Source organism: Antedon bifida, chromosome 10 (assembly GCF_963402885.1).
Source record: "Antedon bifida chromosome 10, ecAntBifi1.1, whole genome shotgun sequence".
Taxonomy (NCBI): Eukaryota; Metazoa; Echinodermata; class Crinoidea; order Comatulida; family Antedonidae; genus Antedon; species Antedon bifida.
Window position 1 is genome coordinate 12725017 of NC_136235.1, and position 15238 is coordinate 12740254.

The window sequence follows — 15238 nt, forward strand, 5'->3', positions numbered from 1 at the left end:
ACATATCGATGTAGCACCATTCTTTTGTGTCTTTTAAAGTATCGATGTAGCACCATTATTGGTGTCTTTTAAAGTATCGATGTAGCATCATTATTGGTGTCTATTAAAGTATCGATGTAGCACCATTATTGGTGTCTTTTAAAGTATCGATATAGCACCATTTGGTGTCTTTTAAAGTATCGATGTAACACCATTATTTGTGTCTCTTAAAGTATCGATGTAGCACCATTGTTGGTGTCTTTTAAAGTATCGATGTAGCACCATTATTGGTGTCTTTGAAAGTATCGATGTAGCACCATTATTGGTGTCTTTTAAAGTATCGATGTAGCACCATTATTGGTGTCTCTTAACATATCGATGTAGCACCATTCTTTTGTGTCTTTTAAAGTATCGATGTAGCACCATTATTGGTGTCTTTTAAAGTATCGATGTAGCATCATTATTGGTGTCTATTAAAGTATCGATGTAGCACCATTATTGGTGTCTTTTAAAGTATCGATATAGCACCATTTGGTGTCTTTTAAAGTATCGATGTAACACCATTATTTGGTGTCTCCTCAAAGTATCGATATAGCACCATTATTGGTGTCTCTTAAAGTATCGATATAACACTATTCTTTGGTGTCTCCACAAAGTATCGATATAGCACCATTATTGGTGTCTCTTAAAGTATCGATATAACACTATTCTTTGGTGTCTCCTCAAAGTATCGATATAGCACCATTATTGGTGTCTCTTAAAGTATTGATATAACCCTATTCTTTGGTGTCTCAAAGTATCGATGTAACACCATTCTTTGGTGTCTCCTCAAAGTATCGATGTAGCACCATTCTTTGGTGTCTCCTCAAAGTATCGATATAGCACCATTATTGGTGTCTCTTAAAGTATCGATGTAGCACTATTCTTTAGTGTCTATTAAAGTATCGATATAGCATTATTCGTTGATGTTCACATTTTCATAACATTCCCAGTACAATTGTGGTCCCTTTGATATCCCGTGTGTGTTGATGGAGGAAAAGATTGCACAATAAACTAACTTCCTTTTTCATGTCTTCTAATTTTAATGTCCAAAGAAGGTTAATTAGCTATTGAATTCAGGAAAATTGATAGGCTTATATTAATTTCTGACTTCATCAAATCGTATTAAAATACCTGTATCTTCAATATCATATATTGTCGCTTAATGCACAAAGGTTCTTCATGCTTCACAATATTAGGCCTACCCCGATAATGTTTATTAGGCCTACCCCGATAATGTTTAAATCAAACACGTGCTGTTATAAATCTTGTGTTATGACCTATACCAGGAACCCATTTGTACACCTGGGTAGAGATCTTATTAAATTTTAACAAGGCGATCTAACAACAGGATGATGAGCTCCGGAGATCAAAGGGTTTATCCGTGGATCCGACAGTTCCACGCCCATCATCAATAGACACCGCGCGTCGCGGAAACATTTACATAGCACAGTGCAGTTGGTATTTGTCGCAGCCACACATAAGATCAAAGGACTGTTAGGAGTTCCTATCTGGGCAGGGCGTGCTCAATGTCCTGTGTTGTTGGATTGCTTTGATTTTAATAATAAACATGTGTTAATGTAAGCTTATGTAGTACGGAAGGAACATGTTGTAGTTGTATTTATCCTTAGATTTAATTAAAATTCGTCTGATCAAATTACTAGGTTCGTGCTGATTAGGGAGCATTTTCTCCCTTGTGATGTTATCTCATCAAATTTATTCCGGTAATGTTAATTGCGTTATTACAATGCCGGGTACACAACATGGATACAAATCATCCTCCATGATGATGTATGTATAAAGGGCAACTTGACTTAAATAAATAATATTACCAAATTTGAAGGGGAAAAATATTATGATAATATAAAGTGGCTGAAATAAAATTATAACAGAAGACAGTAATTGGTTTCATAATCTTCTGTTTTATTTGACAAATAATCTACCGTATATAAATGTATATACATGCTGCTATATCATTTTAAAACATATGTTTAGCTAAAAGTGAAATTGATACTATATTACACACAAGTCATTGTTGTAAAGCATAATATTAATAAGATATAAGAAAACACATTCTTGAATGTTAAAGCATCGTTGGGAAAGACGTAATTTATATCTTGAATCTACAATTTGATCGACATAAAAAATACACACTCAGTTTCAGCATCGACTTGTGTAATTTTAAATAACGTACTTTAATTCGTCAATAGAAACAATTTATTCAAACAAAATATTGTGTTCGCGCGTGTTGGTGGTTCCTACCCACCAACTTTAGCAAATTCTGTACCCATAGAAACAGCTTACCCGGATGCGATATTTCTTTTCGTACATAAGTTGGGGACCCCTCATGAAACTAAAACAAAAATATACATGAATATTCATTAGTCATATACATAAGGTGTAACGTAAGAATTGAGCTAACTACAATTCGCTACTGCAAACGCTTTCCGTCGAGCCATCTGTGTAGTTGAGTGGATTAGACTATGGACGTTACATGTCGATGTATGGGGTTCGAATCCCATGAGCAACTTCTTTTTACTTTATAGTGAGAGATTATTTACAGGTTTAGGTTTAGTTATAATAGTTCGGCTCTCACATAAGGGGTTCCCAACTTATGTACGAAAAAAAAATCGCTACCCGGATAAATAAGCCTAAGTGAAGCCTTTTGACGATGTCATATATATAACATATACAAGTTTTCCATTGATAGACCTATATTAATGTACAAACAATATTATATTTCTTGGTTGACGTTCTCACATAGGCCTACATTTTGTTTTCCAACAGAATAATAGATTAATCAGTTAGTCAGATAAGGTTTGTGAGGAAAATCTCCCTCACACATTACAGTAAGTTTAAAGTCACGTGAACCGACATTTGGATTCATATCTTGAGGCAACCGAGATATGGTGATCGCATGTAATGTATCGCAACGAATAAAGTTAAATTGTGAGAAATTATTTCTGAATTTGGGGTAGTAGGTCACTTATTGCTACCCAAATTATAACTTTATCAACAGAAAATTATAACTTGATTGGTTACATATAATGTTTCTGAAATTGGCTGCCATCCAGTTTAACAGTGATAAAGATAAAGATGTTTTAAAAATTATATTATAATTCGCAATGTTTAAATTCATTAAAAATGTCATTTTGCAGCCAAGGAGTGACATTGCATCTTTAAATGTGACATTTTTCCGTGAATAATATTTATATTTCTATCCGAATACTTATCAAGACCTGTCTATGCAATGAATGTCCCAGTGAGCAAATGTTAACAGGCTTAAAGTGAGGCAGCCAACGATGTTCTTAGATTTCTTCTATAATAGCTTTTTCAATGCAATTGCCACGTGACCAGGGGGAATACTGCTGTCAAATGCATCTATGAAATGTACTAATGGTAAAGGCTTGCTGACGCACAAGCAAAGACGATTTACGTTTGTAAATGTAAACATAGTCGTGTTAAAGATGCACTAAATTAAATTTGAAAAAAAAATAAAACGTTTCAATGAAAAGGTCAGTTTTGGTTGATATTGTTTTTTAAAATTTATCTTTAACAATACATTCAAATTTATTTTTGTGAAATTTTCCCCGAACAAGATGAAAGGCCAGCCACGTGCAGTTTTAGTAAAGTTACTACTTCGGTAGACCATGCGTTGGTTACCCACCCACAGAGCGCAAAAATGTGACGAAGTGCTACAGTATGTAGTGCCTGATCGATTTTTAATTTCTATGAACATATTGCAAATATCCTATAATCGCCTCGAAGAAAATCTTGTGCATATTTGGGATGAGTTCACAGTCTACCCTTAATACATTTTTATAATATCGAATGATACGACATATTTTCACGCGACAACCTTTCATTATTTGAAATACTTATACATGTCTGCTACTTGGTCGTTTTATCGTGGTAAATTGCACGATATTTAGAAATGAAATTGTAGACATACAGTTCGTTATTAAATAAATTCGTAAATTATATACATTCTGTCCTTATATTCCTGTATATATATTATCAGCTAAGCTAATGTTCTGGTCCGTAAATATGGTACAATTTTTTGATCCCGTTGTTTTTACAAATACTACAAAATTGTAAGTAATCGTGTCTATAGTCTGTCTATTCATTCGGTCTAGTGAGATGTCAGAACATTAAGTCAAGTCATTTGTAAAATGTCTATTGTAGTCGCATGCATCATTGTCACACCGGTGGTAGGTCCTACATCTGTCATTGGCATTCTTATCAATATGTATTGATACCTATCAATAACACATCTGTACATAACGATACTTAACTTTTAACACTGAAGGAAACCCTTGTAGAACAACGCATATGATAACGATTGTTTTCAGTGTGCGCTCGACTAAACGCGCGTTGTTGTCATACTATAATCATATGTGGAGATACATTGCAAAGAATCGAGTGAAATTAGCAGTTGACTAAAGCTACATTCGTTTCTCGGAAAGGAAGACGGCGCCGTTCAATTCTGTAATTGCGATTTCCAACAACACGGCGCCGTCTTCTTTCGTTCCGTGAAACGTAGCTTTACCCGTAAAGGCGCGCCTGAATTGTGCATTCGGCATTCGTGGCTTTTCTGACAACATTATAGACGCGTTTATGATGAAGTTAAACGTACCACAGATTAATGGAGCACTTTTTTGTAGTAGTGATTAGCCTGCCTCTTTAAATCATTGACCTTATTTGATGGATTGCCTTCTTCGAGCACTGACGTCACAGCAAAATGATTAAACCATTTATACTGCATTATGTTTTGCTTAACCACATCATAAATCATTTATCGTTTTATGTGATAAAGATTCATCGTTTGTATTTATTCAATAATTCGTCCGTGTCAGAGAGAAAAGTGACGCGTGCGTTCAAAGGTAAGTAATAATGTAATTACCGTATAAACAACCTCCCATTAACTATTTAAAAATAAACTAGCACTAACGGTAGTGAAATTATTGAGTTATAATTATCATCCGCGTATTTGAACCAAATTGCGAAATGGCGAAAAACCCTGGAAAGTCCAGCTTTAATTTGAACATTCTCAAGAATTGTTCCCAATAAAAGAATATTAAACTTGTTGCGTTATTGGTGCGCTGCGACGCTCGACATAGTAAAGCCCGATTATGAACGAGACCACAAAGTACAATTGTTTGTATTATCCGAATCGAAAAATCGCACTTTAAAATAATATTATGTGAACATGTTTCATGGAATATAATAAGAACCCGTTATTCTCAGTTCTCGGCAAAATGTTCTAGTTTAAACGCACGTTTCTCATTTAGAATATTGTATATAACTTTAATAAAAAAAGATGATGGCATTTGTTATTATAACACCACCGGCCCTCGTAGTTTACAGTAGGCAACTCAATGATTGTATCCATGGTACAGTATAGGTTAGTTTTGGTTAATTTTCGGTTGTATGAGTATTCTCTGCAATTCAAGTATGCTTTTCACAGGGTTTCCGTATTGAAATTCCAACTTTATGATACGCTTGAAAGCTTTTTTTGTGCGTGTTATACCGACATTACGTTTTATAGTTTCTCGCTCAAGTATGGTATGGTGCATACGTTAATATCTACGCTTGCGTTATGCAGTGGTGGTCTTTCCGTGACATCCCAGTTTGATGGTGTTGTTGTAGCATCGGTACAAACTCGGTTACTTCGGCTGCTCGATTATTTCTGCTGTCTGATGGAACCGGTGTGTGAGTAACTAAAGTGGCCTGGCGGCTAATCAGATTCGATGGCTTTATTAATGGTCGACGACTTGTATCACAACATATCTTGCAACAGGATAAAGAAGACCGAAATTCTCTCCGAAATTTTGCTGTTGGGATAAAATATATATTACTTTCCTATATTTAATAAAAACATTGAATGTACATTTATTAGGCTGAGCTCAGGTTGAGGTCGCATTTGAAGCGAACCTCTTATTGGGACACCCCTATTGAAAGGACACCACCTCTATCAAGGGACACCATCCCTATCCAAAGGACACCACCTCTATCAAGGGAAACCACCCTATTCAAAGAACACCACTCTATCAAGGGACACCATCCCTATCCAAAGAACACCACTCTATCAAGGGACACCATCCCTATCCAAAGGACACCACCTCTATCAAGGGAAACCATCCTATTCAAAGAACACCACTCTATCAAGGGACACCATCCCTATCCAAAGGACACCACCTCTATCAAGGGACACCATCCCTATCCAAAGGACACCACCTCTATCAAGGGACACCATCCCTATCCAAAGGACACCACCTCTATGAAGGGACACCATCCCTATCCAAAGGACACCACCTCTATCAAGGGACACCATCCCTATCCAAAGGACACCACCTCTATCAAGGGACACCATCCCTATCCAAAGGACACCACCTCTATCAAGGGACACCATCCCTATCCAAAGGACACCACCTCTATCAAGGGACACCATCCCTATCCAAAGGACACCACCTCTATCAAGGGAAACCATCCTATTCAAAGAACACCACTCTATCAAGGGACACCATCCCTATCCAAAGGACACCACCTCTATCAAGGGACACCATCCCTATCCAAAGGACACCACCTCTATCAAGGGAAACCACCCTATTCAAAGAACACTACCTCTATTAAGGGACACCATCCCTATCCAAAGGACACCACCTCTATTAAGGGACATCACCCCTACCCAAAGGAGACCACCTCTATCAAGGGACACCACCCTATTCAAAAGACACCACCTCTATGAAGGGACACCACCGCTATCAAGGGACACCACCCTATTCAAAGGACACCACCTCTATGAAGGGACACCACCCCTATTCAAAGAACACCACCTCTATGAAGGGACACCACCCCTATTCAAAGAACACCACCTCTATCAAGGGACACCACCTATATCAAGGGACACTTTCTCCTGAAACGAACGAGCAACTTAATGTTTTAACACAACATCCAATGCCTATTTATTGGTATCCCCTATTAAGAGGAAGCGTTTTTTCCTGGAAGTGTTACCGTTTTAGAGTAGAACTCAAGAACAGTTATTTTCCTTTGATTTTAATTTGCACAAAAGTTTGTATTTTGGGTCTACAATTCTCCCGTTTATATTTGAAATTTAATAGAGGTTTTGATCAGATCAGACGCTGATAATTTGTGACGTAACAGCGGCACTTGAATGAACAAATAGGCTTTCAGTAATATTTTGCTTACCACTCATAAAGTTGTAGATAATCGGATTGATGGCGCTGTTCATATACACAAGTAGGTAGGAGACTAGTATTGATATATGAACTCGTCTGTCAATCGACGGATCCGAGTACGTGTCTAAATTGTTGAAATATTCGAATGTTCTTTAAATGAAAAGAAAGAATAATGATTTAGTATTATTATATTGTGTATGACATGATGAGAATACCCACTCATGCATACTGTACTATGATTGGTATGAATACGCTTTCGAATAGGACCGTGTTCTCTGATAGGACTGGAACCCAGATCACCATTGTTATACCGCCAAGTAATGGCCGAGCAGTGTGTAAAGTAAGACCTACATGATAGATTGATTCTTTAGTGCATTATGTCGTTGCTCGTCTCAATGGACCTTTACAACTCAGCCTAAAAAAAATACTTAGGCCTAAGCCTGTTTTCCTGTCGTCGTCGCATCGAATAACGTCGACAGGAAAACATGCTTTAATGTCCACCAAAACTGTGTCGTGTCTCCACGCGCACAGTAGTGAACTAACATGACGTAATTAGTTCATGGTTACTGTACGTCGTTGCAAATCGAGTGCTCCCACATCCCCTCTTCATGGTGGAAATTACACATTTCATAACTGAACCAAATACTGTAGTCAATACGAATGTCAAAATGTGTCGACAATTGAAAATATTAAGCTCTTTCTACACTATCAAACTTTATAATGACAAAAAAAATTGTGATGTGCCCATATATGGATATTATGATGTCATATCACTACCATATTTAAGCATATCACTACCATAATATGGGCACATCACATTTTTTTGTCACATAAAGTTTGATAGTGTAGACAGAGCTTTAAGCATTGATTCGAATAGTGTTACCATACTCAAGCGATTCTAAAAATAAAGAATTCAATGTTCAATATATCTGGGCATTCCATTTTTAGTATCAATCGGATTTTACCAAAATCTTTACGCTTTATTTTATGAAATCTCTTGATATTGTACTTTTAAGGTGATTGTTATGAGAATTTGCTTCATACTTACCTCATAAGATTGATTATCCTAAACGGCAAGTAGCACAATCCGAATGCGGCAACTACTGCGATCAGCATCCGGGCAATTTTGCGCCTCGATAATACCTGCGCCTGCGTGGTACTAAACCGACGTCCTAACTTCTTACGTCCATTCGCAACTGTCCCTGTACTATATTCCTCCGTTGGAATTTCCGACCAAAGACGAACGCACACCCGAAAATATGAAACCGAGATGATCGTCAATGGAACGAAATACGTCACCAGTGCGATGAATACTCGGTATGACTTGTACATCCGTGTACCAATCCAATCAGCCTGTGCACAAAAAAAGAATAAAAAGTATATTTATTATTGTAGTCACTTAGTAAACTTATTACCACTTGAAGTGCTATCTAAGTAAAGTGCAAATGACTAAGTATCGTAATTAACGTCTTCAGTGTCCTTGTAGCTGAGAAAAGTATCACAACTAATAACGATAAATTTAGTTTTAAGTGCACAAAGGATCGACTATAATTAACGTATTGTATTTACCGGAGAAATATCTTCATTGTGATGATTGTGTGGGCTTATCGATATTAAACACTAACATTATACTTGCTCATAAAAGTCGAAATGGTAAATTATATTATTACTCTATTTCATGTGTTTAAGTTCTACTACATAAGAAAAAGTATCTCTTATCTCTCTCCTCCTACCTCTCCCCTCCCTTTCTCCCTGCGCCATAAGCGGTGTTTTGATAACGGACCAAAAATATATAAAAAATACATAAATAATTTAATCAAATAAAATACAAAAACACCACAAAGTCTCTGCAATTTCTTAATTTGATGAATAATACTGAAACTAAAGCTAAACAATGTAGATAGGAATAATATGCATGCGCATAAACCAAGGCTTTTATATGCGCAAATGAATTAACCCAGTGAAAAACCTAATAAATAGACGTTCCGTTGCAAAAACGCTACAAACGTTGACGTTCCATTTATAAAACGCGTTCAGACGCATCCAAAAACGTAATATAATGGACGACTATACCTGCAAAGCGCGTCAAAATGCGTCCAAAATAATAAATAGACGTTCCCTGGGAAGACGCGTTTAACGTTTTTAATTTGCGACGCTATAATACATTTTAAAACAAAAACATATAGGCCTATATAATAAATATTTTTCTATTAAAAATAATATAATATAGGCCTATATTTGGTTTCTATCTTCTAACAATCAGACTTTTACTGTGTTCCGTCTAGTCTGCTATCTAGCCCACGGTTGTCTTATTCCTGAGGGATTAATTAATGCATAATATATATGTGAGAATAGAATAATAAATACTATTATCACAACCGTGTCGTGTCAATTCAAATAACATTATTCGTTGTGATACTTCGATCAATCGTGATGCATTAACACGACATAACTTTGAACATAATAATGACCATTATTATACTATGTATGTCGAACATGAGATTTGCATGACCCATATATCGTATCATTTTTTCACCTCAGCTATAATAAAACTACTCCATTCAAAATATCACCGTGTTGATACAAATTACAGTGAGGTTTGTAATATTGTATACGTAATTTGACCTAGATTTAGTAACTTTAAGGAGAGAGTTCAAACAAATTAACAGTTTTTCAATGTTGTTAGTGTCCATTAAATAAACATAAATGTCATGTTTGATAATTATATTGATTGTTAGAGTGCCCTCTATGTCGCAGCAAACTTTGATAGATTACTTCATGCTTACTGAAGGCTTACTAGTTCCATCCTTCAAAATGAACGAATGAAGCAACTCGAGCTTGAATAAGCGATTCTCTGGGTAGACATACATTTTAAGCGCCTCGCTCGATTGATATCAATGCCTCCTAGACATACTTTTTGTAATCCTTATAGTACGGTACCTCGCTCTAGGCATTTTAACGACAAGCCTTAATTTTGTAAGAGCAATCGGTTAGGCCAGACGTAACGTTAATGTTATTGGTTTTTCGTGTAAGAAATTTACTGGGTTAAGGTCACCACAGGTGTGGGGAATCGGTGATCCATGCGTTTCATAACATTTGAAATTTCACCTACGAAAGAATGGCGCTTGAGCACGTAATCGTCGCTGGCCCACGCACCCACGTACTAGTGGAAACAAAAGTACGTCCCCAACATTGATAAAAACTTGGGTCTTTTGACTAATAGTTCTATTTGACGACATTAACTAATGATGTTGTCAATACGTAAGCGATTGAATCATGATTTCGTCGTTTGGCAGGTGATGTGGTTTAATACAATCTACATTTACAGTATTATGCGTATTAAAGGATATTATTACATCAATACATCCAAAGCGTTTTTTCCAATATAAGAACATTTAGATTGAGCAAGTTTATTTTTAACTTCGTATTATTAGATTATATAAGATAGTTTGTATTATAATAATTATGCATTTTATAAAATGTGCATCTACTGCTGTCGTATATAGATATTAATTAAACTTCCTCCAATCAGGCGAGTTTAAAAGATCAGGTGCAGGCAAAACAATTTCTGTCGATCATACATTTCTAATAAATGTTTTGGATTTTTGTTTGTGGGGCGGGGCGGAATCCCCTTCTTTTGTACGCATATTTTGAAAAAAGGAAAATTTTGAAAAAAAGAAGAGGTTATCAAATGGCCAAATCTTAGTAGTAATAATAACTTATAACTAATAATAAGTCATAATTATAAAAATCATCTTGGTCAGTTGAAATTGAAACGAATTAATTCCAGCAATAACATTTTATACAAATAACTAGCTAACTTTGTGGATTAAGATATATCAGCAGACAAATTAGTTACAAAAACGTTTTATCACCTTAACAAGCAAATAACTCATCGTTGTCACAACGGACAATAATTGATTAGTTTACGATGCTATTGCTTTGCTCTTTAGCACCCATCAAAAAGTTTGAAAATACCCCAAACGTCCGTGAATCAATACTTTCAGATTTTCCCCATTCCCTCCTCAAAGTTAATAATTTAGGACTTATAACAGTAGAAGCGCTATTTATTACACCCCCGAGACCCGGTATAGCGTCCCCTTAATATGAGTGTCCCTTAATAGAGGTTTGCCGTAGTGTTAAAACATAATATTGCCTGTCGCGTGGTGAAAGTGTCCTCCTAATATTTCTATGATACTGGGCAAATCTAGATACAGTAGCGAGTATCGGGTGTAATAGGAGTGTCCCCTGAATGGAGGTGTCAAAGGAAGCGTAAGGAAGGAGGGTAAAAATAAGGCTATTTAAAAAACTATTTTACAATACCTGATAGCATTCTGTCAGCCAATTTTTATCTGGGAAAAACGTCTGAGTTGCCAAGTTTTTGCGTGTGGTTCTGAAACTTGTTGGTATTACGATGCATAAAGACAGTATCCAGACAATTGCAATTATCGCAAGGGTTCTTTTGGTGTTGCTATGGAACTGAAAAGAGCGACATATTGCCAGGTAACGGTCAACGGCTATCACTGTTAACGTGAATATTGATACACACACTGATACCATCTGAAAAGATATGAAATGTTATGTTACCAGTGAATTGGGTTCGAATCTCAACCGTAGTCATCAGATGCAAGGCAAAAGCTCGTTCGGTCATGGGAAGTTGCACATCTTTAAGAGCTGCAACTAAAGTTTAGAAAATGAAAGTTCCATGTAACTATCATAGGTAACCGTTTCCAGGACAATATAGTTATTTGGATTAGAAAAGTATAACACTTTAAATTTGGTATGTTTGTCCTATCCTTTTTCAATTAACAACTGTTGTGATGAAAACAGACAAAAGGTTGTCATTTTCTTTGGCAGGTGTGAAAGTTCTCTCCTCAGCTTGAAAGGAGGGGTAGAAGATGAACTAAACAGCACGCCCCTGACAAGCCATGCAGTGTTCCACAGGTTATCTGGAGAGGTTTTTTTTTTAAATTTACATTCATCCGTCTGAATTTCACGTCAGTTTTGCTAAATATTAACTGTACATTAATTTATAGTGTTGGAAAGTCGACATATGGAGCAATTAATGAAATCGCTAAGTAGCTTTATTAAAATAGTTATACAAACATGTATTGATGAAGATCTTATTATTAGCCTTATATAAGAACCATATGGTATTCCGTAATTTAAAGCCAACCTTTGGACTGGAGGACGTTTGTGACGATGTGCTTTCATGGATGAAAAAACATAGACCTATGTTATTTTCATAATTTGCGTGAGGTAGGTGGTTAGATGGGAGTGGGATAGGCGCCATCTTGTTTGGGTGGTAAATGATTTTGGAATTTCATTTTTCTTCGGTAACATAGACTGTTATTTTAAAACAATTTGATGTTTATGTTTAAATGTTGTATGTTTCGGTGTCAATTACAGTTTATTGAACGTTTAACCATTCTCCCTTTCCTCTTCCTCAATGTATGACTTATAACTATCTTGTATATGAATTTGCTTATTTGAATGAAAAGGTTATTTAGTTAAAATAAATCCAATAAATGCTGATTGTCGTTATGTGACATTGCTATAAAAGTATTTCATCAATAATAAATTCAATTCCAATGACGTTGCTTGTGATTACTTATTCAATGATCTTTTTCACATCTATGTTCCTTAACAACATTAATAATTCATATAAACATTTTCATTTATGTGTATTTTCCATCCATCCGTTTGAAGTACCGGCTCCGGCCAAAACTGTTTGATTTTATTCATTAACAATTTATTGAAAAACATGTTTTTTTCTAGATTTCTGGTTAGGATACATAGTTATAAATAACAAATAATGAAAAAAAAAATGAATTGAATAGAGAAAAAAGTTGCAAATAATAAGGTAAACCCACTTAACAATTTACACTGTTTTTTAAGTACCAAAGTCACATTTTTCCTTTATCGAAGGTCCTTATACACATACATTTCGTGTGAATAACAGAATAGTACATATATTTTTAGTTCTTAACTCTACCCAACTTTACGCCCACATCTTTGCTTGTATTTCAAAATAATCGTGTATACTTAACTTAAGAAAGCTGAAAATACTTGTATTACTTCTATCAGGAAATATTCGGAAATAACATTCCCTGGCTGTTTAAGAATCATTCTAGGAGGAATGGCCCACCAGTCTTTCAGACCCGATTTCCTTTCTGGTTTATTTTGTTTGTTTTTAACTCGAATCTATATTAGGTTCAGGACGACCAAATTAATATAATCATTATACAGAAGAATTATATAGTTTCCATTGTATTAGGCCTATATATTTCTTTGATAAAAGCTCCGACGTACATGTATTCAATTTATTATGAAATATACTGAAAAAATGTTTAGCCCGAGTTAACCTGGTAGTCCTCGTGTATGTGTTACGATTAGTATTTTATTGAGCAAAACAAATGAAACTCTTACCTGAAAGTAGTGCATAAAGCGACACGATATTTCACCAAAGAACCACGAATCCGAAACGGTAACGGTAAGTAAAAACGGCAAACAAATCAATATCACTAGCATATCAGCCACTGCTAGGTTCACAATATAGAAATTGACTGGTGAGCGCATGTGTGCGTTACGTATTACCGCAACGCATACGAGTAAGTTACCAACTAACGCAATGACAAATACTACAGCGTAAACGCCGATCATTACCCATTCAAACGTTTCGGGAAATACTTTTTTGCGAATTTCTTTGTATAAAACATCCCGAATGTCGTAATCTTGATCGGTTTCGTTGAAAGACATTACTTTTAATCGGATCGCACAAAATATGCTATTGTATTCCAGTGGTGGTATGGCTCGAATGCGTTCGTTAAAAGTTCGCAAATGTTGAATTGCACCTCATGATCTCAGAGATTAATTCATAAAGTCAAAAGCTTCTTGATCTCGATCAGTTCGCTAATGAGTCTGGATGTCAAAGCACGTTCAATTTATACCGTGGTTCCAGTCTTGTAAATTAGTCTTTTCCTATACTTATCAACTCCTATAGTATAAAATAAAAACAATACATGAAGGTGATTTGAAGAAGCGAATTGGCTGTGTACAGCGCATTGGCTGTGCTCCGTTAGTAGATATCATTTGTTCAAGCAAAGTTGTAAGTTTAAATGCAAGACGTTCGATAATGGAGACTTTATGCAAATGAATTATAATGACTATACGCATGCGTAAACATTATCTCTTGATGGTACCATACACAAACACACAAATGTTTGCATTTTAAAGGTGAAATTCGCGGCTATCGTTAGTGTCCGATCTAGGCGGATAGTGTCAAAAGAGGAGCCGGTTAACTTCACGTTGCGGCAGCCAGGGAGATCAGCCAACACAAATTGGCGTGTATTTCCGCCGTTACTGTATTTCAATTCATGTCGTGACGTAATCAATCCAACACGGACTTACAATATTACAGAAACTCAGATATATGACTATATTATACAAACGGGAAAAAAAGATTATATAAATGATAATTAATTATAAAATGAGAATATATACGCGCTATAGATAAAACAAACCGTTTACTAGTTATATTTGTATGACTTTGTAGCTGTCTACATTTTATTCACTTTGATAGTTTATTAATAATTATCTTTGTCAAAAGAAAACGTTTATTGAAACTGACATACGTTTAGATTATTAATATACCAGGATATCAATTCGCTTCTTATTAATGAACCGTAATCTGAAATAACCGTTAGATATAGCTCCGGTAAGCTTTCATTTTCTTAATACTTCAATGACAGGATAATGAGACTGTTGTGATTTAACGACAGTAAACAAGAAACAAGTTCTGACAAAATATAGATACTTGGTTATAACTCTAAGCTACGTTCACACTGAGCCCGGATTCCGGTCCGGTGGCCAGATAAAAACAATGTTTAACAATGTTCCCACTCGTGTGATCGGAAAAAGTAACATATCCCTGACTTTTTTTCCAGCCATATTCACGCGAATAAACCCGTGCTCTGATCTGTTTATTTTTTTTTATTTATTTATTTATAAACATATTTCTA

At 35.6% G+C, this 15238-nt stretch overlaps 1 protein-coding gene across 2 annotated transcripts in view; it reads right to left on the bottom strand.

Annotated features, from left to right (window-relative positions):
• Window positions 1–5379: 5379 nt before the first annotated feature.
• LOC144853672 (orexin receptor type 2-like) overlaps window positions 5380–15238 on the bottom strand; it is a 51406-nt gene continuing 41547 nt past the window's right edge. For both annotated transcript variants that reach the window (XM_078711438.1, XM_078711439.1), the window contains exons 3-7: window positions 13647–14214; window positions 11541–11777; window positions 8266–8570; window positions 7228–7367; window positions 5380–5852 (exon numbers count right to left, since the gene is read on the bottom strand). In XM_078711438.1, the coding sequence (XP_078567564.1) occupies window positions 5605–5852; window positions 7228–7367; window positions 8266–8570; window positions 11541–11777; window positions 13647–13976 (1260 nt within the window). In that variant the 5' untranslated portion in view covers window positions 13977–14214 and the 3' untranslated portion in view covers window positions 5380–5604. The remainder of the gene's footprint in view (window positions 5853–7227; window positions 7368–8265; window positions 8571–11540; window positions 11778–13646; window positions 14215–15238) is intronic.